Source organism: Mauremys reevesii, linkage group 3 (genome assembly GCF_016161935.1).
Source record: "Mauremys reevesii isolate NIE-2019 linkage group 3, ASM1616193v1, whole genome shotgun sequence".
Classification (NCBI taxonomy): Eukaryota; Metazoa; Chordata; order Testudines; family Geoemydidae; genus Mauremys; species Mauremys reevesii.
Window position 1 is genome coordinate 44,212,364 of NC_052625.1, and position 26,476 is coordinate 44,238,839.

The window sequence follows — 26,476 nt, forward strand, 5'->3', positions numbered from 1 at the left end:
TAGAACTGCACTGTAAAATGAGGGCATTTTCCCCCTCGGTCATGGTTTTAAAGACTAGGTTTGCAATACGTATAAATGTACCAACATTCAGCATTTATAAAGTAGGTTTTTGATCAACTGAAAGAAGAAATAAGATAAAAACTAGAGGTATTCATTTTAAATAACGTAAAAGTTTGCCAAGAAAAAAAAAGTTCCTTTCTTAAAAAAACATAAGTAATCTGAAATTAATTTCTATAATATAAAATACGGCAATTATATGAGAAATTTCAATTAGGAGGAATTCCCTGAAAACATCCAGGCCAGCAAGCATAAACATTCATATTATTGTTTCTAAACACGACTGCTGTTAGACGAGAGAGAGGAGCCATAAGCTACATTTTGGCATTCTATAGAGGTAGGCAGCTACTGGCACATATTCATTTTTTGGTGTGTGATTCTGAAATTATGTTTTGTTATCTGTTCTATTTAGAAGACAAGAGTCTGATTTGTATACAGCTCTAAATAAATTCCTTGCTAACCTCTGCAGCTATCCAAGACAAGTTATTCCTTTTGTCCCCCAAAAAGACTACACAATTAACACAAAGCATTGTTCAGGACAACAAGATATTAGAAGAGTGAAAAGTTGGCACCAAGGTAGCTAGTCTGGAGACTCTGGTAGTTATTAAACCTGAAGTGGTAAGTAAAAAATGACTGTGCTTCTGCCCTTTATTACTATTTTTTGATATATTAATACAGTCTCAAAGCGCCCTTTTAAAAAAAAAGGGGGGGGGGAGGAGAGGTTTAAGATACAAAATATCAAGTCCTGACTTCCTCTTTTTGAGTAGAAGAGTAGGGAAGTAAAGTTACGATAGAAATCTGGGGCCAAATCTTACAAACCCTCACTCGTTAAGAGCCCCCTGATATCATACGACTCCTTCACGTGAATGAGGACTTGTAGGTTTGGGCTCTTCAGCTGCAACTCTCTCAATCCTCAACTGATGTAAGAGGTCACGATGAGCAGGTTCTATGGGCCAGATTTGCAGCTGGTGTAAAATGGCATAGCTTAATTGAAGTTAATGGACCTAATCATTTTATACTGCTGAGAATTTGGCCCTATATCTCTGCTATACCAGAACCCAAGGATACAATTGTATACAGGGCTTTGGAGCGGAGCCCAGAGCTGGAGCGTGGAGCAGCTCCGGAGCAGTAGAGCTGCCAGTTTTTGCCTGGAGCTAGAGCAGGGCTGGAGCACAGCTCCAAAGTCCTGATTGTATGTACATGATCTATTAACCATTTTAATTCTCTTCCTCTTTTCCCTTATAAATAAACCTTTATCTTTTAGTTACCAAAGGATTGGCAGCAGTGTATTTATTGGGTAAGATCTGAGTTATATATTGACCTGGCTATGTGGCTGATCTCTTGAGATCGGAAGAACCCTTTGTTTAATAAAATTGGTTTTCAAAGTCTAGTGTTTGGGTGGTAAAATAATGCATAGGTGCCGACTTCCCCTCTGCCCGGTGGGTGTTCGACACCCCCCGCCCCGCCCCTTCCTGCCCCTGCACTGCCCTCGACCTGTCCCCATTGCACCCACTTCCCCAAAGTCCCCGCCTCTCCCCTGAGTGCGCCGTGTCCCCGCTCCTCCCCCTCCCTCCCAGAAAGTCCTAAGCGCCGCCAAACAGCTGTTAGGTGGCAGGGGGGCAGGAAGTGCTGGGAGGGAGAAGGAGGGAGGAGCAGGGACACGGCACGCTCGGGGGGGGGGGGAGGAGGCGAGGAGGGGGGAGCTTGGCTGCTGGTGGGTGCGGAGCACCTGCTAATTTTTCCCCGTGGGAGCTCCAGCCCTGGAGCACCCATGGAGTTGGTGCCTATGAAATAAAGGCTGGAATACCTAAGGGGACAGCATTTTTGACTTGTTAACTGGTGTGGTAAGACAGAAGTTTACTTTTGTTACTATCTTGGTACAGCGATGATAGAATAACCACCAGTTTTGGGGTGAATCTGCCATATTTCTCTGCAGTTTGTCCTGAATCTCACATCCTCAGCTGTGACCCACTAAGGCCTGGTGATGGGGCAGTATGGAGAAAGGTGACTTATTATAAGACATTTCTGCATAGATTTTGAAATCACAAGGTTCCAAACTTGCCTGTACTTTAAAGATACACTCACCAGATTGCTTCTTAAATACCGCTTTGTTCAGGAAGCATGCAGCAGGTGATTATCTCCTAATTTGCCAAACCACTACACACACTCCATAAAGTTTACATGGCCCCAAATGAGTCTGGTAACAAAAAGTGGATCGCATACAAGGAACTTCATGTTTTAGAAGTCAGATCTTTCCAACCCCTCAAGGATATGGATGGTGGATGGAACAAACCCAGCAAGCACTGGATGCTCTCAGATACCATCATACTAGACAGCCTGAAAAAGCTGTGATTTGGGGAGGACCATTCGGAAGAGTTAAGTCGTGGCTAAGAAGTAGAGAAAAGTAAACAGATGGTAGGGCCACAGAAGCTGTTAAAGTCCTTGAAAAAGACACTCCTTTTTCTGCTAGACTGTTAAAATGACAGCTGAACTAAGCTTAGGCAGTTGCTTTAGGATCTGCATTCTTCCAGCTGGTGACTAGCAGTTCTGTAGCACAAGCAATAGTCTTGATCTTTTGTGCAGGGAGAGCAGGAGTGTAACAAAAACCCATTGTGTCATAGTTCCTTGAGGGCACCATGAATCTTGCAATCCCGGGAGGGGGGGGGGGGGAGTTAGAAAATGAAGTTTACACTAGTAGCAAGACAGTCAGTAGGTGAAAAAAGAGCACTAGCCACCCCCTTTGAAAAAAAACAAAACAAAACACTCTAGTTACTTCAAGTAAACCTGTTCATAAGAGGGAGGGAGGGGAGTTCATTTTTATTATGATGATGCCATGATCAAGGCTCCAAGAAGATTATAGGGGGTTTTGTAGCTATTTTTGCAATGAAGAATATTGCATGACACAGTGATGTATATGCCCATCAGAAAAATAATTACGAAAGAAAAACATGCCTCTCTCTTTCACTGTTAGTATTCAGATTCTAGATAGCATAAACCTCTGATTAATGAAAATTTGAGGTCTGCAATACCATAACCTTTTAGAGAGGGAAAACATTGTTTTTGCATCTTAATAATCTTTTAATTTAAGTTCAAATACACATTAGTCACATTAGGTAGATGGAAGGGCAACAAAAACACATCCAAAAGATGTATATCCTATTAACAAATCTGCCGTTGCCCTCTAGCATACATAACTCAGTATTTATCTTGTACGTCTGCTAAATGTAAGTAAATACAAGAAATAGATAGAAAGCAATTGATATTTTAAAACGTCAGGTTCCATTCTTCTCTCAGATGCACAATGAGCACCATCATGTAACTAAAGGTCATCCACAAAGCAGTATAGGCCCACCACTGGAGGTTGTTATTTTTTATGCAATAGTGTCTGTAATTTACTAGGCACCCCTCTAATCTCCTACCTGAAAATCTGGCCTGAAATTTATATTTTTTCAAACAAATCCTCAGTCACTCTGTTTTAAAAACAGATTAGCCTCTTTCCTTAAAGTTACAATATCCCAGTTAACCTACACCTGCCCGCCCCCTCCCTAATCCAGAAAAATAAAAATAAAGGGGGGAGGGAGAAATGTGTATTCTGAATGTCATACTTTGCATAACCAGAATCAGATCCATGTTAGCTACCAAACCTTTTTTACATTTTCTTATTCTTGGAGGATGGTTTGCTCTGCATTTAACAAATGAAGAAGTAATACAGAAAATCTCAGTAATCATTTCTCGGTCAGTTTTTGGGATAATATAGCCAACAAACAAGAATCACTGATGTTTACACATTACCAGTATTCCAGACCTGATTCCACACTATATTATTCTACATTTATGGCAATGTACCTCTATTAGATTGTAAACTCTGAAGCAAAGACTGTCATTTACTGTATGATTGTACTGTGGCCTAGCACAATGGGACTCCTACCTGGTTGAGGCCCCTATCATCATATAAATGTTAAATAATACAATTACTAAAAAACAAATTAAAATATTTTAATTTATTTTATATTAGATCTATCTTTAGCAAGTACATTTCAGTATAAGGATTTCACCTTGTAATCCCCAGTACAGAAGTTACACAGATAAGTCCTAGCAGACCACACTGAAATTTTGCATCTAGAAAACTTAACGGAAAACAGAGCATTGACAAGGATAAATCAAGGCTCTACCAGACATTTATTGTTTACCTGTCTTATAAAGAAGTCTCCGTGGATTAGTGATACAATCCCAAAGTTTGTATACTTAAAAATATGATCCATCAGCCACATCATCTGACGGACAACCTGAAAAAGTTTAGAAAAGGATTTGTCAGTATATACTACATGCAAAGAATCAGAATTCGAGAGATCATTTTTTCAAAAACCAACAAACCCACCCACAAGCTAACGCATAAATAATAGCATTAGCTCTTCAAAAGTGACTCAGGTGCCATTTTGTTTTCTAGGAAGGGGCCTAATATGACCGCTCTCCTTAGAGTCAGTGTACAATTTTACTTTGCTACTCACATGGTGTAACTTCACACAGGCACACTGTATGCCCCTTTGACACTCTATACATTGGGGGAGCACTAATAATCCCCATATTCATCACATATATAATTGTGATATTTCACATGAAGCATGCCTCAAGGAAAAGGTTATGATCTGCTGAAAGCCATTGTTCTATCTAAATAGGTGTATCATTAATGCATATAAAATTATAAGAATTGTGTTGTATGGTTTTCACTAAAATATGCTGTGGGTTTGGGAAATGCACAGATACTAGCTCTCCAGAGACAACAACAAGGGAGGTAACCAACACCCAGGTAGGTGCTGAACGGACATCACTAGCCACCGTCTAGCAGAGGCGTTACAATACAATGACTCACTCACAGGAGACATACAGGGAGTATTGCTTCACCTTGTGACTTAGCAATGCCCAACAGACATGCAAAAAGAACAGGAGTACTTGTGGCACCTTAAAGACTAACAAATTTGAGCATAATCTTATGCTCAAATAAATGTGTTAGTCTCTAAGGTGCCACAAGTACTCCTGTTCTTTTTGCGGCTACAGACTAACACGGCTGCTACTCTGACACCAGACATGCCTGGACTTGTGTTCTCCAAGCACATGGACTAAGGGTATAAAACAGTACACCTTCCCCCATCTATGCTGCAAACAGGGCACTGAGAAGACTGAAGACTCCAACAGAGGAGACTGGCCCATGTTTCAAGGGTGAAACCTGTGTACTATGAACTGCAATATCCAGTGGGGTGACAAAAACTGCTTAATCTAGATGTTACCCAGTCTAATAGGGTTGAGAGTCTAGCCTGCAAGCATATAATTTTATATTTTATTTTATTTTGATAATCACTGACTTACCACCTATCACTTATAATCACTTAAAATCTATCTTTTGTAATCAATAAACTTGTTTTACTGTTTATCTTTACCAGTGAGTTTGCCTGAAGAGCTTGGTAAATCTGCTCAAGTTTGCAAAGGCTGGCGCATATCCACTTTCCATTGATGAAGTGGTGGACCAATTAATAAACTTGCATTGCTCAATAAAGGGTCTTGAGCAGTGGAAGATGGTATATTCCTGAAGTACAAGGCTAGGAGCTGGGGGCAGGGAGGGAATTTGTCTTACTCTGTGTGATTCATGAGTGGCTCTGGGAGCATTCACACGATGTATCTGGGTGTGGGGCTCCACATGCGGTTGTGCTGAGTGATAACAGCACCTAGAGGGGTTTGCTGCTTGTCACTAGCAAAGCACTGTGAGAGACAACCCAGAATAGTGAGTTAAGGGGACACAGCGGTCCCACAGTCCCAGGCTGCACCCCAGGGATCCCGTCAGAGCCTCCTTCTGACATGCCACCCCCATTTTAATCAGACAGCTTCATCCACAAACTGTACTCAGTTTAAATTTTAGAGAAATTATCTATTTGATTTTAAATCTTCAGCAACTGTGTTTCTCCCATAAAAAAAAAACACCACTTGCATTTTATTGTTGATGTTAACAGACTTTTAAAAAGTTATTTGATATAATATAGTCTATCTTCAGGTGAAGAACAATTACCTACCTGTAAATGTGGTTCTTCGAGATGTTGTTATCTATGTGGATCCCACTTTAGATGTGGATACATCCATGTCCATGAGATCAAAGCCTTTGAACAGCAGTGTCAGTTGAGCCACACCTGTGCCACCGTATGCCCTGTGCCCTCCCCCACAAGGACATAACAGGCAGAGCAGCCATAACCATCCCTTAGTTCCCTCACTAATTCAGAATCCCAGAGGACGACAACTCTGAAAAGCAGGGTAAAGGGTGGGTCATGGATCCCTATGAATGACAACATCCCGAAGAAACACACTTACTATAAAGATTAAATATCCGTTCTTTCTTCAAGTATGTGTGCATGGTAACTAGGTAACTAATAAGCAGTGTCCAGTCTGGAAGGTGAGACTGAGAAGTCCTGATAGACATTGACTAGATAGCGACTGTAGCACAGCCCTATGGAATCTGACATCTGATCTTGCAGCCAAGCCAGGCCAAGAGCATAGTGTTGAACAATGTAAGGGAATTAACTCCATGGAGCTGCCTTGCAAATTTCAGATACAGCGATGTTCCTGAAGTATGCAGAAAAGGCAGCCTGTGCTCTAGTGGAGTGAGCTTTAATATTTGGAGGAAGAGATGTAGCTGATCGATGACAGCAGATTGGAATACACTACAAAAATCAATTTTATTCTTCTGTAGGAGGAAATGGCTTGACCCTTTGAAGCACCAGAGGTGGCAACCAAAAGAGTGTCTGAAAGGCTTTAGTCAGTGATTTCCCTACACCCCCCTGACTTTCCCCAACATCCCCCCCCCAGTTTTGTGAACTAGTTACATGCCAATGTAGTGACTGTTTGGAAATCTGAATTGAAATTGAAACATTAATACACACTTTAAAAGCATATACAGTGTATGATAAAATACGTGTATCTGAAAAAGTATAATAGATTTGAAAAGTAGGAACATAGCCTAGCTTCCTCATACAGCTGTTTTTTACGACAATGTCAGTGCACTCATTTCAGTGATGATGGCCAACCTAATAATTTCAAATGATGATTTGTAAGCAAAGTCTAAATGAGCTCTCCCTACAGCTAGTGATGAGCTGGGGCTGGGGGGAAAGGCTTCAGGACCAGATTGTATTTACATTCACACCTAATCTACCTAGGTATCCAGCAAACAGAGCTGTGTTGCCCAAGTGATAGATTTTGGCTGGGGTTGGGTTACAAATCACTTGAATGCGGGGGGTGGGAGGATTAAATGATGTTGTGCTTATGAGTAAAGGGCAGTAGAATGTACTTAGCCTGTGCTGATTGAGGGCATCAAGAGAGGGTGGGGACCTCTCCCTCTCCACTGTTTAAAAACAGAGCTGATTAGGCTCCATAGATAGTCTTTTGTTCTGTTAAGTGACCACTGCAGCTGAAATCACTGATAATCAGCTCTAAGTGCTTAGTCCTGCTGTCGGGACAGTGTTTCTGTGGAAGAGATGGCCCAGACTGCACTAGCAGTGAGGTTCCCCCACTGAGAGCTCAGCTGAAATCACAGAGCTGGGTGGAACCTCAAGAGACCAACTCGCAGAGGTCACAGTGGCAGGTGGCAGCATAAGGTAACAGCGCAGGGCCATTGGCAACAGAGTGGTGAACGGTGGCACAACAGCCAGCAGTGGCCAGAGCCAACAGTGAGCAGCTGGAGGAACGAGCAAGATGCCTTCTTGCCCCCAACCTCGGAGGTGTACTCATGTGAAAGCACCTCTGAACTCTGAGTCTCCACTGACCAAGGACAACACTAGTGAGTGAGGTGCAGTGGAAGGAAAAGTGAGGGGCACGTTAAATAAACATTTGTTTGTTGGACTATATTTTAGTGACTTTGTTCCAGAATGCTAGATTTGTGACTGGGAATGGAAACTTACATAAATATGTTTCCTAGTAGGCCAAGATTTTTAAAATGCATTATTTGCCAAGGTTGTTATCTCACATTGTTGCTATCTTGAGAGGTCATTATTCTCTTTATTATAATTAATTTTTACATAAAAATGGTCATACAGGGTCAGACCAATGGTCCACATAGCCCAGTATCCTGTCTTCTGACAGTGGTCAAGGCCAGGTGCTTCAGAGGGAATGAACAGAACAGGTAATCATCAAGTGATCCATCCCTTGTTGCCCATTCCCAGCTTCTGGCAAACAGGCTAGGGACACTCAGAGCATGGTGTTGCATCCCTCCCCATCCTGGCTAATAGCCACTGATGGACCTATTCTCCAGGAATTTATCTAGTTCTTTTTTAATCCTGTTATAGTTTTGGTCTTCACAGCATCCCCTGGCAAAGAGTTCCACATGTTGACTTTATGTCAGTGTTTCTCAAACTGGGGTTGCCGCTTGTGTAGAGAAAGCCTCTGGCGGGCCGGGCCGGTTTGTTTACCTGCCCCATCCGCAGGTCTGGCCGATCGCGGCTCCCACTGGCTGCGGTTCGCTACTCTGGGCCAATGGAAGCTGCTGGAAGCGGCGCAGGCCGAGGAACATACCGGCCGCCACTTCCAGCAACTCCCATTGGCCTAACATAAGATAACATAAGACCCTTGAAACAGGGGTCCAACTTGGGGAATTTCTTCTTTCTCAAAGAGAACTGGGGTTTGGGGGTAGGGTGTAGAAGGGGGATAAACTAATAGATTGTGTCAGATTTTCATTTGAACCAATATAGGGAATAAACTTGGGTAAAGTTTTAAAACCTCCTTATCTCTATGGAATGGTATGTAAAGAGGCTGGAGTTCACTGACCCTTCTGGACGATGTAATGGCAACAAAGGCAGCCACTTTGAGAATAAAGTGGTATACAGAGCATTCAGAGAGGTCCAAAGGGGGCTCCAGGAGGCTTGTAAGGACAATATTAAGATTGCACATAAGAGGAGGTTCTCTAACTGATCAGTAAGCATTTATTATTGCTGAGATTGCTGCAAGGTGGACTTAGGCAGAACTAAAAAGTCCAGAATGTTTTAAATCTAGAATGTGGTAGAGGATTTTTTGGCATAAGGGGCCTTCAATGTATCGTGGTTGTGTTGAGCTGTCCAAATTGAAAATCATTTCCATTTAGAGGTATGATGGAGAGTTTTCGCCTTTTCAGGAAGTTCTCTTGTACTTTTGAGAAGCAGTCCATCAGTAGCACTCAACCAGCCAACATCCACAGTCAGCTACCATGACCTAGGGTCTGGATGAAACATCTGACCCTCATTCTGTGATAGTATCCTTGTAAAATCTGGAAGTGGTATGGAAGGATCAATAGACATCTTGAGGAGATGTGTTAGCCAGAATTGTGTCTGCTAATATGGAGCTGTCAGAATGAGTAATGGCTGCATCCTGTCCAATTTTTGCAATCACTCTGGGGAAAAAAAGAATTGGTAGAAATGCATACACAAGAAACTTGTCTTGAGCTTGGGAGGGGGGAAGATGATGGAAGCAAGTATTACCATCCTGAATGGGAGACGGCATATACATTTGTTCAGTCTTCCTTATCCTGGAGAAAAAAGGGGGGTCTTCATCCTATCCCAGATCTAGGAAGTATCAGTAGAAGCATCTTCCCTGTTACTCCAGGAGGTACCCACCCTATAGCTCCTAGGCAAAGCACAGAAGCTACTTCTTCCTTAGCTGAAGGGTCCCTGAAGAGGGACAGGAAATGGGAGTGGGGAAAAAGGACTGATATTGCAAGACTTAGCCATGGCAAACAATGTCCAGCACCCATCTGTCAGTTATAGAAGTCCAAGCCTAAATGGGGGTGGGCGGCGGGAGTTAAACTGGCATCCAAAGGTAGGGTATGGGCTGGCACTTGAGTGGTTAAACGCAGATCTTGACCCATCTATCAAGCCTGTTGCCTGGAAGCAGATGAAGGCTGATGTGCAACTGAGGAAGACAATGGCCTCCTCCAAGAGAACCATGGCTTCTTGGGTACTTAGAAGACCATGGTTGAAGGTAAGTATCTTTTGCCTGGATTACCCGATATTTAGAGAGTTCACTCATTTGGGGCTGTGACCTGGATGCCAAATGAATAGAATGTGGCCAGCGAGTTCTTCATGGAGTATGATGCGTCATCCGTGTGTGCACTGAGTAAGTCTGCCCCAGAAGGGCAAATCCTCATTTCTACACCGCACTTCTTTCAGAATGCCAGAAACCTGCAGCTACGAAGCTCTGTGCATTGTGACTGTGGTGGACATTGCTCATTGTGTGTCATGATCACAGGCTATAAGAAGGAACCAAGGGACAGCTATGGCTGCTCTGCCCTTTATGCCCTTAGGTGGGAGGGCACACGAGCACTCATGGCCCAGCAGATACTAATATTCAAAAGATTCCAATATCATATGCATGAGACACATGCACACTCAGAATGGGATTCACACTGACACGTACACAAGGAATTTATTTTTTCTGATTCAGTTTCAGGAGGTGCCCTGCTTTTTGCTTCCTACCCTACTCACTTAAAAGTGAGGGAATGAGGATGAAGTGTGAAGAAAAGTATTTCCCAAGATAAACAACTACAAGCCCAGATGCTTCCTATTCCACAGTGCTGACTTCATCTGAATCAGTCATGCAATCTGATTAGATGGACTTTGCTTTTGTAGCAGCTGTTGTAACTGCACAGTGAAGCTGGGAAAAGCAAGTCTTGAAACTTGCAGTGCAAGGTAAAAAGCAGTCTCTCTTCCCAACTGCACTCTCTCAAACAGAGCTCTCTGGGATCCTTCTTTTACACAAGGAAGTATAACCAAACATATGGATACTACTCTGGTAACACTACCACTGAGTCATTTTAACCTATCCTTCTTGGCTGAACAGATAATATACTTGTATCGGTGAAATCTCGACAAGATTCACAGTTGACACCAATTCAACTTCGCAAAACTATATATAAAGGACAGTGAACTTGAACAGACTTCTAAAAATCTTTATTTCTGCCTCTATTCAGTAGCATTCTGTGCACTCATCACACCTTGTGGGAAAGATACAGACATTCTGATGGAAGATTTTATAGGAACCTAAAGAAGTTTGAAGCCTGGAGATACCTTTAACCCATTAAATCTATTTTATTTATATAGGATGTCTAGGAAGTCAAAGAACTTGGACGTATTTAACTTTGGTTTTCTTTATATGTTATCTAGGATACTTTAGTGAGCTCTCACAAAAGTAAACTATCTACCGGTAAGTCTTGGTCTGATCTCTAAGAGATTTGAAACCAGACACTGTAGTTACATGTCTATGCTTAGTCTCATATTGACACAACATTTACAGAGTGCCTCTGGGGAACCATCCCAAACAAATGTCCCCACATGCGGTCACTTTTGGTGAAGCAATGTAAAATTTCTAGAAAATTCCCAAAGATCTTAAAGAAAGCAAGAAGTGTTCATTCTATCATTGTAAAGACAGGTACAATGCAGTTTAAATGTTACAGCAGAGTACAAACAAGATTAAAGTAGTCCAAATATATCACTTCCTCAGTTTTCAGAGTAACTGGTGCAATTAAATGTGCTTGTTTGTGGATGATCTAGTCTCTGGTTTTTCACTTGTTTTCTGGCCTGTGAGACAGAGGTGGAGTTAAAGTTATTCTGTAAACCTTGATTGGTCATTGCCATATTTTCTAATGCTGAGGGAGAGAGGGAAGGCATACCATGTAATCGTAACTTTGATATCCAGGGCAACGTTGTTGTTGTCAGAGTATGACAAGAGTCTCTGAAAAGCTTTTCCCATTAAGTCACTGATTATTTTATTCTCTCTCTCTCTCTCATTATATATTAGGGCAGTTGATTAATCACAGTTAATTTTTTGAGTTAATCGCAGCTTTAAATTGCACTGTTAAACAATACAATACCAATTTAAATTTACTATTTCTTTTGTTTTTACAGTGCAAATATTTGTAATAAAAATAAATACGAAGTGAGCACTGTATACTTTGTATCCTGTGATGTAACTGAAATCAATATTTGAAAATGTAAAAATATCCAAACATACTTAAATAAATGGTATTCTATCATTGTTTAAACAGCACAATTAATTTTTTAATTGCTTGAGAGCCCTATTTTTATACATACACGTGTGTGTATACATACATATATGATTCATATAAAAAATCTTAACTCCATCTTAATTAAATTTAAATCCTTGTGAATTTCCCTACATTACTGGTGGTGGGGAGGGGAGAGGAGAATGGCTGCAAGGTGTTTCTCATGCCTCCTCCCTCCCTCCAATGTGAAAGCTTCATTAGGCTGGTGGGGACAGAAGAGAATGTACAGCGGATTCAATATATTTGGACTAGTCTCCTCTTGAAATTGCTACGTACATCTTGTCTTCTTCCTAGCCTACCCACGTATGGCACTCTCTCCTGCTTACCCCTCAGACTACTCTTCCTCACAGGACACCCCACATTGTGGTCACCAACATCTGAGCCATATGGACTTTTAGGAGCTCTACAATTAACGCTGCGTGTCTGTCACGGAAGTCACGGATTCTGTGACTTTCTGTGACACTGGCAGCCCCTGGGCCAGCAGCAGTTTGGATGTGGGAGGGGGCTCAGGGCTGGGACAGCGGGGTTGGGGTGTGGGGCGGTGCTTACCTGGGCAGGCGAGGGAAGACTCCCCAGAAGTGGCCAACATGACCTTGCAACTCCTGACCTAGGCAGAGCATCCAGGGGGCTCTGCCCGCTGTCCCTGCTTGCAGGCACTGCCCCTGCAGCTCTCACTGTCTGCAGTTCCTGGCCAATGGGAGCTGCAGAACAGGAGCTTGGCAGGGGCAGCGCACAGAGCCCACCAGGCCTTCCCTCCCCATAGGAGCTGCAGGGACATGCAGAGCTGGGTAGGGAGCCTACCAGCCCCGCCAACCACGCCCTCCAGCACCAGCTGGGGTCCCAGTCCGTGTGCCACCAGCGCTTCCCCCCTCCAAGTGCCAGCTAGGGTCACGCACCGCTGCCCACCCCCTTCTCCCCAGCACCAGCGGGGGTCCCAAGACATCCCTGCAGCACCCATGATGCCGCCAGACTGCCCCACCAGAGCACCTGGGGGCCCCGACCCAAGTTTTAGCTTTGGGTAACTAGTACAAGTCATGGACAGGTCACGAGCCATGAATTTATGTTTACTGTCCATGACGTTTAGTAAAAATACCCGTCACTAAAACGTAGCCTTAACCATAATGCATGAGAAAACTCTGTGATGACAACAAAACTTCTAAAACTACTAAAAAGGTACCAGTCCTTGCCAAGCCCGACATATTAAGCCTAATTTAGAATGAGGCCAAGCAATTTTGACAACTTTCAATTTTTGAATTCATCTCTCCGAAATGCCTCATCCAATTTGTTTCAGACTTTTTGGGAAAAAAAAAGTCTCTCCTGGCATAAAAATATATCTGTGAAATTTAACATGTATTGGTTTATTTTGGGCAAAGTTGTAACAAGTTGTGTGTGTTGGCGTGAAAGAGAAAAAAAAAGTCATATTTATGACTGACTGACTGCTTCAATATTAACTATAAGTAGACTTGCCTCTTCACAATTCACCTAGATTAGGCCACATATATTTGTCTTGTAACTCACTTCTAAAGAAGTCCATATTTAAAATCTCAAATCTGCTCTAAACTACTGGCTGTCACATACAAAAACAAAAAAACAAAACTTAATACACAGTTGGGTGGGGTTTTGTTGTGGGGTTTTTTTTGAGGGGGGGAAGAGGGGGAAATCATCTGGGGAAAAGGGGAGTAACATACTAAAAAAGGAAAAAAGTTATTAATGGCAGATTTATATATAAAACATAGAATGTCCATAGTGGTTCAGACCAATGGTCCATATAGCCCAGTATCCTGTCTTCCGACAGTGGCCAACGGTAGATGCTTCGGGTGAATGAACAGAACAGGCAATTATTCAGTGATTCATCCCCTGCTGTCCAGCCCCAGCAACTGGCAGTCAGAGGCTTTTAGGACACCCTGAGCAAGGTGTTGCATCCCTGACCATCTTGGCGAACAGCAAGTGATGGACCTGTCCTACATGAACTTATCTAATTATTTTTTGAACCCCATTATACTTTTGGCCTTTACAACTTCTCCTGGCACTGAGTTCCACAGGTTGACTGTGCATTGTGTGAAGTACTTTCTTTTGTTTTAAATCTATTGCCTATCAATTTCATTGTTACATACACCTCAACAACAACTGCATACACAGAGAATAGCCCATTTCCCTGGTGATAGCCTACCGTGCCTTTATCCTGAAGGCACATCATTAGCGTGCAGACATCTCCTGTTGCTTGATGGTTCACCAACATCATGGCTTCATCTTCTGAAACCACTTTAACATCATCTCCCCATTCGACTACTGTTAAAAGAAAAAAAAAAGGTAAGAGTAAAGCTTTCAATCTGATCAATTTTTTAAAGCTACTAGAAGTCTTACAAACAGAAACCTACATGCTGCATGCCAATTTAAACTGGCACATAACACTGGACAATCATTAGATTAGCAATGATGTTTCCCCAAGCAAAACAGGAACCAAATTTGTAATATTTAATCAGCGAGCACTGTAAAAACAGAAAATCTACCAGAACATACATACACATATACACACACACACACACACAAAATCTCCTTTTTTAATATCAGTCACCAGACTATATTCGGGCCTTCAAAACCAACTATAAAACTTTTGACCCATCTTTCAAGTTGAGCTGTCTCCCCTCATTGGATGTAGAAGTGGCCCAAAACATCAAATTTTAGTCTCCATATTTGTTTCACCTCCATGTTTATTCTTAAGAAACTTCTGGTTAAACAAAAAAAGCTCTGACAATTTAACATGCTTAATATCCTAAGCTACATAAGCTTGCCTACAACTTCTCCAAACTTAAGAAAATTATTTGTAGGAGAGAAAGTGTGGGTTCAGAGAATGAGTTGCTCAAAGAACAGGAACAATTAGTCATTATTTAGTATAGCTGAGACCAAAAATGTGTGTGGCAAGAGCGGTGACCGGATGTCAATCAGCAGCTGTGGTATTCAATATCTACAAGAACAAGCAAAACTACCAGAACAGGTCAGAAGGCAGACAACATTCTTGACTTGATGGTCACAATATGACTAAACTTAGAAATGAAAGAGACAACCTCCTACAGGAGCACAGAAATGATGAAGTTTTGGTAAAAACTTTGCTCAAATAAGAGACCTTTAAACACAAACACACACACACCTGTTGCCTGAGCAATGAAAGACTTGAGTGAGTAGAATCCCTCCTCAGCTATAAGCCCGGTCACTTAGATGCAAGGACAACAAGGAGAAGGAAGGCAGTAAAGAAGTTCTGTTACATTCAGGAGGAAAATGCTGGATCAAGTGTTTTTTGTTTGGGGTGGGGTTGTTTTTGGCAGCTTTATTCGCTACCTCATGAAGTTCTTACTTGGCTGACCAACATCAGTTTTTGACATCACCACAAGAGAGAGACATATTAGAGTTCATCTCTATCACACTGTCCTACAGAAGTTAACACCATATCTTTAGTACAACATTCCATGACTGCCATCAGCAACAGCTCTCTCAGCCAGTCAGAGAAGGGCTCACCACACAGGTGTCTCAGTAAATTGCACTCTTATTACTCTCCCCCATCCATCATCTGTACAGTAATTGAACTAAGCACAGCAACACAATACCCACTGAGGAAAGGAAGCAGTACTCAGTGCATAACATGGATTTCCATGCCCTACCAAAAGGACACCTTTTGAAGTTTATTTTCTCCTCCTTTGGTTGATAAAAGGTCATAATGTTGATGTAAGATACTTAGACTTCTATAAGGCATTTGACTTGGTACCGCATGACATTTTGATTTAAAAAACTGGAACGATGTAAAATTAACATGGTTCACATGAAATGGATAAAAAGCTGGCTAAGTGACAGATCTCAAAATGTAATTTTAAATAGAGAATCAAACAGGTGTGATTCTAGTGGAGGTCAGCAGAGATCGGCTTTTGGCCGTATGCTATTTAACACTTTATCAATGACTTGGAAGAAATAAAAAATCACTGATAGTTTGCAGAGGACACAAAAATTGGGGGAGTGGTAAATAATGAAGAGGAAAGGTCACTGATATAGAGTCATCTGGACTGCTTAATAAGCAGTCAGTATGCAAACAATATGCATTTTAATATGGTTAAATGTAAACATATACATCTAGGAACAAAGAATGCAGGCGATAATTACAGGATGGGGAACTCAATCCCTGGAAGCAGTGACCCTGAAAAGAGTTGGGGGGCGTGGTGGAGAATCAGCTGGACATGAGCTTTTGAGTGCAATGCTGTCACCAAAAGGGCTAATGTGATACTTGGATGTATAAACAGGGGAATCTAGAGTCGGGGTAGAGAGGTTATATTACCTCTGTATTTGGCACTGGTGTGACTGTTGCTGTAATACTGTATCCAGTTCTGGCGCCAACAATTCAAAAATGATGTTGATAAATTAAAGAGGGTTCAGAGAACAGTCTTGAAAACGATTAAAGGATTAGAAAACATGCCTTACAGAGATAGACTCAATGAGCTCAATCTTACTTGATCTCTGTCAAAAACCTATATGGGGAACAAATATTTGATAATGGGCTCTTCAAGCCAGCAAAGAAAGGTATAACATGATCCAGTAGCTGTAAGTTGAAGCTAGACAAATTCAGAGTGGAAATAAGGTGTATATTTTTAATAGTGAGGGATATTAACTATTGGAACAATTTACCAAGGGTCGTGGTGGACTCTCCATCACTGGCAATTTTTAAATTAAGATTAGATGTTTTTCTAAAGATATCCTCTAGGAATTATTTTGGGGGAAGTTCTATGGCCTGTGTTATACAGGAGGTCAGAATAAATCACCACAATGGTCCCTTTTGGTCTTGGAATCTCTGAATCCTCAGAAAACCAGATAGCACTGCACTCAGAATTCAGGAGACTTCCAGAGCTTTTGGCCATATCTGACAGCTACAATATAGTGTTGAATTGAGTCTTGCATACAAAAAGTTAAATTCTACATCTGGACCCCAACTCAACAAATCAGACAAGTGATATTGGGAGAAAGATTACTGGTACCATATAACATCCTCCTGACCTCTCTGTCCACAGTGAGATGCAACAGATCCTCCTCTATTTGCTTAACACTCATGTGGAAGATTCTACCTATCCCTAACCGGCTCCTTGACCATTTGCAAATTCTCTCTCTCTCTCTCTCTCGAGAATTTTGTCTCTCCCTGAATTAATCCTTAAAGTTATAAACTGAAGCCTACTTGGAACAGATTACCTGAACCCAGAATCAGTTTACAGTTCATCTATCATGTACCTATATAGACAAACTAACACACAGTACTGAGAGAGAGATACTATCCATATATCTGAGGTTACAGGGAAAATATGATGATTTTAAGTTTCACATGAGAAATACCATAGTATGTGATCCTTTATGAAAGCATAATTTCAGTATGCTTTCACTATGCAGCTAAATTGACAATTTACCAATGCATAAGCTGTGCTTCCGAAGTCTGGCCCCACTCCCTCCCCCCAAAAATACATTATGCATACGTAAAGTGCATTTTCCACAGGCACCTAACTCTTACTGTGTCAAACCACTTTTTCCCCAGATTGCTCAAAAAGGGGATTGCCTGAGGGCCATTTCCTTGCCAAATGTAAATTTTTTTAAACTGCAGTCATTTCCACTGTTCAAAACGTTGCAAGATTTATTTATTTAGGGGAAATGTATCAATATGGCTCGTTCTGAATACCTATAGGGGAGCACACCTTCTGTGCAAGCTGAACCACACACTGCATGAGAAGTACTTCCTGAGAGGAGTGGTATGTATGCCTCCTTTTCATATTGTACTACAATAAATTGGCTAAGCTTAGTTATCTGGTCTCAAAAATACTTTTATTATTGAATTACAAAGACAGTCAACCAATTGGTTATACTTTAGACAGACTCCACAGTTGTTCACATGGGTCTTGTATGCAGCACCAGGTGAGTATGTTTTTGCAATTTTTGTTTTTTTTAAAAAGGAAAATATAATGGTAAACCCCCATAAAATTGGCAGGGACACCAATCAATCAATGAGGAAGGTGTGGTACAGTACTGACACTACTTCTAACTTTTTTTTAAAAGTCTAATTTCAAGTTCATGGCGTGTCCCTTTAAACTTCAGCGTAATACATACATAGTCCTATAATGGCAGGCCCTCCTGCCCTTGTAAACTTTCAGACTGTTAGGACAAGGAAAATGAGTACATTTTTCTTTAAGGGATGTTTGTGGGATTGCATTCACTTCTGCGAGTGGAAAAACACAGCTCAATCATCAGGTGTGTGGCAGCAAAACAAGGGGATACTGCTGTTCTTCACCATAGAAAGGCAACAGTTCAGCGAACTGTTGGGGCTTCTGAACAGCAGCAAATGCTCCTCTCCTAATTTCCTCCCATTGCCAAGACACATTGCACATCACAGTGATTCTGAATTTAGCAGTTCCAGAAATAAGTCATGTTTCTGCAAATGCCAGTTCAGCACAATGATATTATCTGTCCCTCAACACAAGAGGGAGCAGGAAACTTGTATACCTTTACTAATATGCTAGCTGTCCCTGGCAATTAAACTCAACTGACATAATTAAAAGGAAGCGAACCTCCCACCTGTACACATCAAGCTTACTTTATCTGCATGCGTAACTGTCTTGTTTCAAAAGAAAAGTTTTACTGTTCAAATGCCTGACTTCTTCAGTACTGATTTACCTAGTTATTAAACAAGATGACAACAAAGCTAAAAAGCGGTCTCATTTTTTCTCCTGCCTTCGGGCAACCTTTTAGTTTACTACATATTTCTGTATACTCGGACTTCCATCTGCCAAGTTTCACAATTCAAGTTTCACTACCTATACAAAGCTACAGGCCAAAGACTTCAGAGCAATCTCCTGCAACACCAACTACTAGTAAACCTATGACCATATATCCAGTCTCCTTTCCTCGGTGCTATCAGAAAGACAGCTGGTCGTGGGAGGCAAGAATTTGAAGAACATCAAGAATGATGTACACCATTAGGCAAAAAAGAGAAAAAAATTTGCGCAACCATCTGAACAATATCTGCTGACTATGGCCTTTGAGTCTGTGACTTGCCATACCCTGAAGAAACCTGAGGGAGGTGAGAGGGTACAGGAAACCTGTTTTTATTCTACTGAAGAGACTGGGAATTTTGGGGAAATGTTCTTTTTTGCCTAGGAAAAAGTATACGAAACACCTAATCCCAACAAAAACAGGAATATACTTGGAACGTCTCATGTACTCAATGTTCCAAATACTTCACTGTATTTGAACAGTTCTATTTCAGTGGGAATTCAGAGCTAGGACAATGCACATAGAATCTGAAGTGGCTTATGGCAGTGTTACACTGTAGAGTACATGTGCAGTGATAAGATGCATCTCTTCTCCTAAAGCAGTTTCTCTCAAACTGGGGTCCACAGTACTCCAGGGGGTCTGCGGGACCGGCTGATCAACTCCTCCCCATCCATCCCAGTGCCTCCTGCATGCTGGGGAACAGCTGTTCAGTGGCATGCAGGAGCGCTGGGAGGAAGCAGAAGGAGCAGGGACAGGGAGTACTCAGGGGAGGGGTCTGAATCATGTCTGGGGCCACTGGCCCTGCTGCTCAACTCCCCCCCCCTCCCCCGCAGTGCTATCTGAATGCAGGGGGAACAGCTGTTCAGCAGCATGCTGAAGGCACTAGGAGGGAGAATGGGAGGGGAAGGAGTGGGGAGAGGCCGTGCTCGGGGGAGGTGGCAAAAAGTGATGGGGAAGAGAAGGGGCAGGGGTGAAGCAGAGGTGGGATGGGGCCTGAGCGGGTGGGTCTGGGGGTCCAGGAAAAATTATAAATCAAAATTGGGGTCCTTGGGTTGTTAAAGTTTGAGAACCATAGTCCTAAAGCAGGGGTAGGAAAACCATGGCCCACGGGACTGAATGACTCACAAGAATGAACAGCAAGAGATACTGGAGTAATTTTTTTAAAAAAAAAAGTTATAAGTATGCAGAGTAACCTCAATTATCCAGATATTTTAAGGACATACCTGCCACCTTCAGGTTACAGAGTACCATCAAGTTTTGAAATCTGTGCATAGGGTTTCACCAACCTCAAGCATAGACGCCAAAGCCATCTGGCTGGCTCCCCTGCTTATGAACAGCCAGCTTAGGACAGAGATTCCTGAAGGCGTACATATCTGGGACAAAGGGGATGGGAGAAGGTGTCCCAGAAACTCTGTTCCAAAGGCTTGATCCTGCACCATTCAAGTCTATGGGAAAATTTTCCTACTTATTTGAATGGAGGCTGGATCAAGCCCCTAAATCCATAAGGCTAAGATTTTTTTCAGTGATATTTTTAATAAAAAGTCACAGACAGGTCACGGGCAATAAAGAAAAAATTTACAGAAGCCAGTGACCTGTCCCTGACTTCTACTAAAAATATCCATCACAAAATGGGGAGCCATTAGGCAGTTGCGGGGGGCTGGCTGGGAGCTCCGGGGACCCTCACTTCCCTGCCACCCAAGGGGGCCTGCGAACTGCAGGGTACCCCCACTGCCTGTGGGCTAAAGTCATGGAGATCTTCAGAAGTTATGAATTCCGTGATTTCTACAAGCTCCGTGATAAAATCACAGCCTTACCCACAAGCACTGAGCTTCTGGCAGCTTTTGAGGCCTCTCTGCTGCTCCTTCTCCCGAGCATTATGTCTTTATTATCTGAAACCTAATTATGTCAGCAATAAGTGGGGACCTGGCCCTGTTTCAGTTAAATGAGATTTCATTATTCTAATTTACAGATAGCAATTTTAAACTCATGGCGAATTTAGTGCTGATGAAACTTGCCAGATTAAGACTTTTGGATACTGAAATCTTCTATCCACAAAAAAAATACACATAAGCAACATGGTTAGAAGCAGAAAAAGCTTTACCTACAGCTACCTCAATTCTGGCCTGGAAGGGCCATGTAAGGGAGCAGAAGGGTAGTTGAGCCTCCATGTACAGGACGCCCAGAGCTCCAAATTCAGATTTTGGATCACACAGTTTTGCATCAGAGTTTGCAAGAACAACTAGTACATACAACTGTAGGGAAGAGAGCCTCAAGAGAAAGAATGAAGCTTCAAAAGACAGCATGCCAGTAAGAAAAGGATTAAGTATAAGAAAGGGAGAAGCAAATCTAAGATTCATAAGGCAAAAAGGGTCAATATTCATCCATGTCCTTAGCATCAGTAATAGCACTTTCATAAGCACAGTCCAAAATTAGACCACATTTTCTCAAAATCCTACAGATTACTGAGCTTTCTATGAACAACTCTGTTTAGAGCCATTAGCATGAGAATAATAAAAAAATTACGTTTTTTTCCAAATTTATGGCTGAAATATTGAGCTTTGCTCTCCGTTTCTGTGACCAGAATAGCAGCGGACATTTCTGAGAACGCTTTGCAACTTTATAAATCATGATTAAACACATTTGGAAAGAGAGAAGGAATTAAAAAGCTTTGAGAAGTACCCAATCTATTCACATGTAGTGAATTCATACCAACATAAAGATTGTTTATTCATTTTATACTCTTTGGCATGCCTCTTCAGAGAGGAGATTCAGAAATCTAGACATTGTTTGCAAGAGATCAACTATGTGAATTAAGGCATAGCACCGTTAACCAATATCCATGAACTCATTTGCATATTTGCTTTCAATTTAACTGAAAATTTGTTTAATTTTCTACTCCTGCTCTCTCACTACAGTATTAGGCCATGTCTATACTGCACAGCTTACAGCGGCACAGCCGTGCCACTAAAGCCTTGCCACTGTAAGGCACACAGTTTAGCTGCTCTTTGTCGGCAGGAGAGAATTCTCATGCCGACAAAAGTAAAACCACACCAATGAGGGGAAGTAACTTTGTTGGCAGAAGCGCACCTGCCACCGACAAAGCACTGTCCACACCGGCACTTTTCAAATCGGTAAATTTTTTGTTGATCAGTGGGGGCTGAGTATTTTTCACACTCCTGAGCGACTAAAGTTTTACCAACAAAAGTGCAGTGTAGACATAGCACTAGTTGCTCTGCTACAGTGGCAGCCTGCTATTAGAGTCAAATAAATAATTTTAATAGGCATTTGGATGCCTTTCAGTCCTGAGGAAACATCTAAGTTTATTATTTTTAAACCGACACACATATACCCCTTTAGGGGTGAGGTAAGAGACAGGGAGATGTTGAGGGAAGTCTCCTACCAGAAGCCACTACAAGACATGCAGAGAGAAACACAGAAACAGTGCATTTCTCCCTCCTGACTGCAGTCTCACCCAAATCACAAAAATTACCATGCTAAGTCCACAAATAAAGTTACAGAGCCCAGAATAAATAGTTCTAGGGTAGGAGGATCTTCAGAGCTCCTGCTTCCTTCAGGGGAGGGCTCTCTGTTTTGGAAGGGCGACATGCTGCCACCTCCAAACATTCAAAAATCACAAGTTAGGCCACAAAATCATCCGATTGGCTTCAGTTATGAGATACTTAAATAATAAATTTGTGGTTCAATTTATCTGCCTCCTAGATTTTGAGCCTCTAGGGTGCATTCAGGTCATGCTGTCAAGCTTTTCTCTGCAAACATGAGGGCTAAGACATTTAGCTTTAAGCGAATTTCTCAAGCAGTCACACAAATCCAGTAGTTGGTGCTTTAAAACAAAAATGTATTTCAAGACTTGCAACAACAAAAAAGTTGTGAGTTGGAAAGACTGAAAACAAAAGTAGTATTGTGTATATTTTATTATCAGGGTCCTGTAAATACACTTGATAACCTATGCAAATTTTCAACCATAAAAATCAAAAGCATAAAAATCAAGAAATACATTCTGCTTCCCTTCTGACCTCAGAAAGTTGTTCTAAGCCTCAGAACCCCAAAGTTGAATGAATTACTAAATTTAATACATTCTTCTCTGAATTCTAACATTATGTTTTATTATAATGCAGTATTATATACAGTCTAGTACCATCCAGAGTGTCTGGTCAAACCTCGTTTCAGCTACACCAGCGAAATACAGTTGTTAAACAGTTATTTGCCCTCTGTTATTGAGGCCTTTGAGAGAGAGAATTAGGAAATTCTGGGAATGGTGGCAGAGATTAGTTAGAAATAAAACAAATGATTAGCAACTGCGACATGCCACGATACAATCCAGCTTGTTGATCAGCTGTGTCACCCCTGTCCTGCAATCCTGGGTGTCTTACAATGACTTGCTGTAGTAGCTCCCACCTGGGATGCTCACAAACAGCCTTCCAGCCTGCAAGCCACAGCCTGAGTGTCTATGTGTAACTGCAGCCTGCCAGCCACACACGAGTTACACTCTGGCTCTCACCTGCCTTGGATATACTGCAGAGTGACCCTCCCCCACCCCCAACACATCCCCAGTCTTAGATTTTCCTCTAGAAATGTATGTCTTGTACTGCCCAGCCCTCTCCTGGACAACACATTTTTATTATAGTCTTTATTTCTTTAAAAAAGAACAACATGCACACAACTTGTCACCTCAAATGGAGTTTCCCAGACACTTCAAATTTTAAACACACTGTATTAGATATAACAATAAAACAAGTTTATTAACTACAAAGGGATTACTTGTACTCATTTACAATCTAAGAGACATAAAAGTCAGAAATGGTTACAAGAAAAATCAAGACTTTACTAACACTTGACTTAAACTGTATCAGATTCAAGCAAAAATTTCTTACCACACGCTTTGAGCAGTCTTACTAACCAAACCCTGCAGAGACCAGGAACCCTTCTTCCAGAGTCCAACAAATGCGTCCTTTATCAGTACAGGTGCACTGAATGCAATTGGCAGGGAGAGGCAGGGTATCCCTTAGGGTATTTGTCCCTCCCTTATTACAGTTTCAGTCTCCCGCTTGAAAAACATTTCTAGCTGGGCACCAGTAGACAAAAAGTCTATGTGGAAAGATGTTCCCTGCTTTTTTCCCCCTCAACTGTTTGAGCTTCCTTTGTTTCCCTTCCTGCTTGATTACTCCGTTCACTGCTTAAATGAAAATTAAGACAAGCCCACATTCCTTTGTTTAGGACAGACCTGTTTGCCAACCTCAGTTTGAGCAAGGCCGTGGGGTTTGGAAGATGTGTTATCATCATACAGGGAAATCTTGTATATTGCCACACATTTTAATTAGGACAATACTGACCAGCAAATTATGAGTTTTCCAATGATACTTTACAAGACCTGCCTTGTACAAAGATTATTACAACACTGTACAGGGTGTGAATACAGGAGTATATTCTGTCACAGCAGCTCACTGATTTCAGGGTTTCCATAATCACTGTGTAAGACCTGGTCAGTTTGGACCCTCACTCACCCTCACCTCTAAATACATATCTATATTTTCAGGAACTCTGGAAGGCAATTGCTTGCAGTTTGGGCTACATAATATGCCTAGACCTTGTAAAAACACACGTGTAAATGTATGGTAGAGACAGTTATTAGTTTTAAAAAGTACATTTGTCTGTGCAAATTAATAGACTTGCTCCGTGTTGTGAAAACAGAAATAACCTGATTATATCCTGTTTTAGATAACAATCAGTGTTCTACAGTAATTAAGAAAACATTTCCACATTAGAAGGCATTAAAAATACTAACTGAAAGAAAAGCAATAGCTTCTTCTGTCACACCCCTTCCCTCCAGTTGTCTTACAGGAATTCCTAGCTAATGGCACAGAAGGCATCACATACTGTCAAGCTACAGGCAAGGCAAACATACATTGACTGAAAGGAAAATGAACATATTCCTGAGAGGAAAGGGAGGAGCAAGACGTGAGGTTTTTAAAATGGAGCTTCACATATTGAAAAGTTTACCCTTTTACTTATAGTTCTAAGAACATATCCAGGGCCCCACCAATTTCACAGCCATGAAAAACGTGTCACGGACCGTGAAATAAGCCCTTCCCTGTGGAATCCAATGTCCCCTTGATCCTAGGGGCACTCCAGCAAAGGGGGCTCCTAGCTCTGGCTGGGCTGGGGAGGGACAGGACTTACCCAAAAGCAGCCTTGCAGGGAAAGAGCATCTCTCCCGGCTACAGATAACTCTGCAACACCCTCCCCCACGAAGGCAGCACAGAAGTGAGGATGGCAATTCCATGACCCCCCTACAACAGGTCTGTGATGCACACACCCCACAGTCCCCTTATGGGTCGGGACCCCCATGGTTACAACACCGAAATTTCATATTTAAATATCTGAAAATGTAAAATTTATCAAATTTCAAATCCTCTGGCTGTGAAATTGACCATAATCGACCATGAATTTGGTGGGGCCCTAGATAAAAACTTTTAATAAGAACAGTACCTCTACCATTCATTCCAGCATCTGCAACCTACAAGTCATTCCAGAGACATTGGAGAGACAAAGTGGATGACAAAATATCTTTATTGGACCAACTTCTGGTGGTGAGAGACACAAGTTTTTGAGCTTACATAGAGCTGAAGAAGAGCTCTGTGTAGGCTCAAAAGCTTGTCTCTCTCGCCACCAAAGTTACTCCAATAAAAAGTAGTTCCTCACGCGTCTGGCCTCTGTAATATCCTGGGATCAACACAACTACAATCACTGCATAGAGGTCTAAGGACATGACATACAAAGCAAAGATTCAACTACTAAAGAACATGTTTATGATTAACTCAATTCAGTATTATTCCAACAACTCTAAATTACACTATTGGTTAATTTTCCCTCCCTCCATCAATACCCTATTAAGTCTCTGTCTTCATAGAATCACAGAAGAGAGAGTCTCTTCAGCAATGAAGGCATGTTCACCACTATACATTTTCTTAATGACTTAAATCAAGTTTGATTTTAAGATGTCCCACTGAGCTTCCATCACTTCCCCAGGAAGACTACTCCATGCCCTTAAACATCTCACTTTCCTGATATTCAACTTACATTTTCTTTCTATTTTCATCCTATTACTCCTAGTTATAGCTTCCCTTCGTCTCCATTGTTGGAGTTTATAAAGTCAGTCAGTCTTAAAATTACTCCGCCACTGCCTCGGGTGGTTGCGACGGGATCCCCAGGGTACAACCTGGAATTGGGGTACCGCTGTGTCCCCTTAACTCTCCAGCCTGGGCTGTCTCTCACAGTGCTTTACTAGTGACAAGCAGCAAACCCCTCTGGGCACCGTTATCACTTAGTACAACAGCATATGGAGCCCCACATCAAGCTAAATTGTATGAGCACTCACAAATCTCACAGGGAAAGGCACCAGCAAATCTCCCACGCCATCAGCCTGGGACCCCAGGAATACACCGTCTTGCACTGCTCCAGACCCTTTCTTGAGCAATGCAAGTTTATTAATTGGTTCGCCACTTTGTCAAACGAAAGTGGCCATGCACCAACCTTTGTAACCTGAGC

General features: G+C 41.9%; 1 protein-coding gene across 2 annotated transcripts in view; it reads right to left on the minus strand.

The window, feature by feature from the left end:
- The window catches only part of LPGAT1 (lysophosphatidylglycerol acyltransferase 1), a 127,679-nt gene that overhangs the window by 67,584 nt on the left and 33,619 nt on the right, over window positions 1–26,476 (minus strand). For both annotated transcript variants that reach the window (XM_039531613.1, XM_039531612.1), the window contains 2 exons: window positions 14,292–14,410; window positions 4,248–4,343 (listed from right to left, as the gene is read on the minus strand). In XM_039531613.1, coding sequence (XP_039387547.1) covers window positions 4,248–4,343; window positions 14,292–14,410 — 215 coding nt within the window. The remainder of the gene's footprint in view (window positions 1–4,247; window positions 4,344–14,291; window positions 14,411–26,476) is intronic.